Below are 2,052 nucleotides of genomic sequence, written 5' to 3' on the forward strand. Positions count from 1 at the left end.
GGAAGATGAAGTCCCTCACTATGACAACCCTGTTGTTCTGCACCTCTCCATAAGCATCAACATATCTGATCCTCCACCTCCTGGTGGTTATTGGGGGCCAATACGATAATCCCATTAGTTTAACTGCAGATTGCCTCTGTAAATGAGCCTTCCAGTTTGCTGTGACATTCCCAGTGGGGTAACCTCTGCATCTTTTAACCCCCCACTCACATGTAAAACAATGAAACCCAGGAATGTTGAGCTGCCAGCCCTGTCCGTCCGATAACATAGTACTCCTAATGTTGAAATAAACTCGTTTCAGCCCATCAATCCCACCATGTTTATTAGCCTGACATTGGCTCTCGTTCTTTTCAGACTCTGTGTGAGGGAGTTTTGTTTTTCGCTGGAGCGCTTTGTGTCGGATGAATCGTTGGAAATTGGCGGTTGTGGCAAAGTGAAGGTGGAGCTGGACGATGAGAGGCCGCTCTCGGCTCTGTCCGTCACTCTGACTCTGTCTCCTCCCCTCCCCGCCTCTGTCTCTCTGCGCGTTTCTCGGGCAGGTCGGGGCGCTGTGTATAAAAGGAGACAGCAGCAGGCAGTTTGTCAGTGAGCAGCGACCTGAGTGAAGCAGCATCATGTCTGGCAGAGGGAAAGGAGGCAAAGGACTGGGCAAAGGCGGAGCCAAGCGGCACCGTAAAGTGCTCCGTGATAACATCCAGGGCATCACCAAACCGGCCATCCGCCGTCTGGCTCGCCGTGGTGGTGTAAAGCGGATCTCGGGTCTGATCTACGAGGAGACCCGCGGGGTGCTGAAGGTTTTCCTGGAGAATGTGATCCGGGATGCGGTCACCTACACTGAACACGCCAAGCGCAAGACGGTCACTGCCATGGATGTGGTGTACGCTCTGAAACGCCAGGGCCGCACTCTCTATGGCTTCGGCGGCTGAAAAACTCCCACTTCCTCCCGAGCACAAAACAAAGGCTCTTCTAAGAGCCACCCACCGCCTCACAGACGGAGCTGTATCCGCAACCTTTTAGATATTTTTTTATTTTATACTCAGCTAGGTTGCATTTGAAACAGATTGATCGATTCCGCATGGAACATACTTGAATTCTGCCTTTCCAGTCGGTGATTACCGCAAAACCTGCATTAGGATCGATCTTAATCCTCATCAGTTTTGAACAGAAATCAGTTCACTCGTTTGGAGAACGATTCCGTAGTTGTGCATTTAAATCTTAACTGAGGAAATTATATATTAAATTTATTAAATCAACCTGAAATTGTATAATTCGTCATACAATTAATTGTAAATAAAGTAATCAAGCACCGTTGCTGGGTGCTCTGAAATTGGCGGGCGATTTGAAATTAATTCTGCGCCATTCACTCTGCATGAATGAAGTCCGACCGCCCGGCAAATTTTTATTTGTGGTTAATTGTTATTCGCCGCCCGCCTACAGGAAATGAATCAACCAATCGTAGTAAGGAACCTTAATAGACACCTGGTTCAGCCAATCAGAGCTGAAGGGCGGATCCTTTCCAACAGTATAAAACCCTGTCCCGGAGCGCGTTTTGTCTATCTTGTTCCTGTATTTCAGCCTGTGTTGTCGGTTCTGAAGGAGAATGGCCCGTACCAAGCAGACAGCGCGTAAATCGACCGGAGGGAAAGCTCCTCGCAAACAGTTGGCGACCAAAGCGGCGCGGAAGAGCGCTCCAGCCACCGGCGGAGTGAAGAAGCCTCATCGCTACCGGCCCGGCACCGTGGCTCTGCGGGAGATCCGGCGCTACCAGAAATCCACCGAGCTGCTCATCCGCAAACTTCCCTTCCAGCGCCTGGTGCGGGAGATCGCTCAGGACTTCAAAACCGATCTGCGCTTCCAGAGCTCGGCCGTCATGGCCTTGCAGGAGGCTAGCGAGGCTTACCTGGTCGGGCTGTTTGAGGACACTAACCTGTGCGCCATCCACGCCAAGCGAGTCACCATCATGCCCAAGGACATCCAGCTGGCCCGCCGCATCCGCGGGGAGCGCGCCTAAACCCGGCCTCCACACCCAGCACAAGAAAAGGCTCTTTTAAG

General features: G+C 51.6%; 1 protein-coding gene and 1 pseudogene across 1 annotated transcript; both read left to right on the forward strand.

Moving 5' to 3' along the window:
- Window positions 1–614: 614 nt before the first annotated feature.
- LOC140189221 (histone H4) lies at window positions 615–926 on the forward strand. Its single transcript, XM_072245911.1, has one exon. It carries the CDS (start codon window positions 615–617, stop codon window positions 924–926), a length of 312 nt encoding a protein of 103 aa, XP_072102012.1.
- A 514-nt stretch (window positions 927–1,440) lies between these two features.
- Window positions 1,441–2,011, forward strand: LOC140189222 (histone H3-like; annotated as a pseudogene).
- The last annotated feature ends 41 nt before the right edge of the window (window positions 2,012–2,052 follow it).

Source organism: Mobula birostris, chromosome 28 (assembly GCF_030028105.1).
Source record: "Mobula birostris isolate sMobBir1 chromosome 28, sMobBir1.hap1, whole genome shotgun sequence".
Taxonomy (NCBI): domain Eukaryota; kingdom Metazoa; phylum Chordata; class Chondrichthyes; order Myliobatiformes; family Myliobatidae; genus Mobula; species Mobula birostris.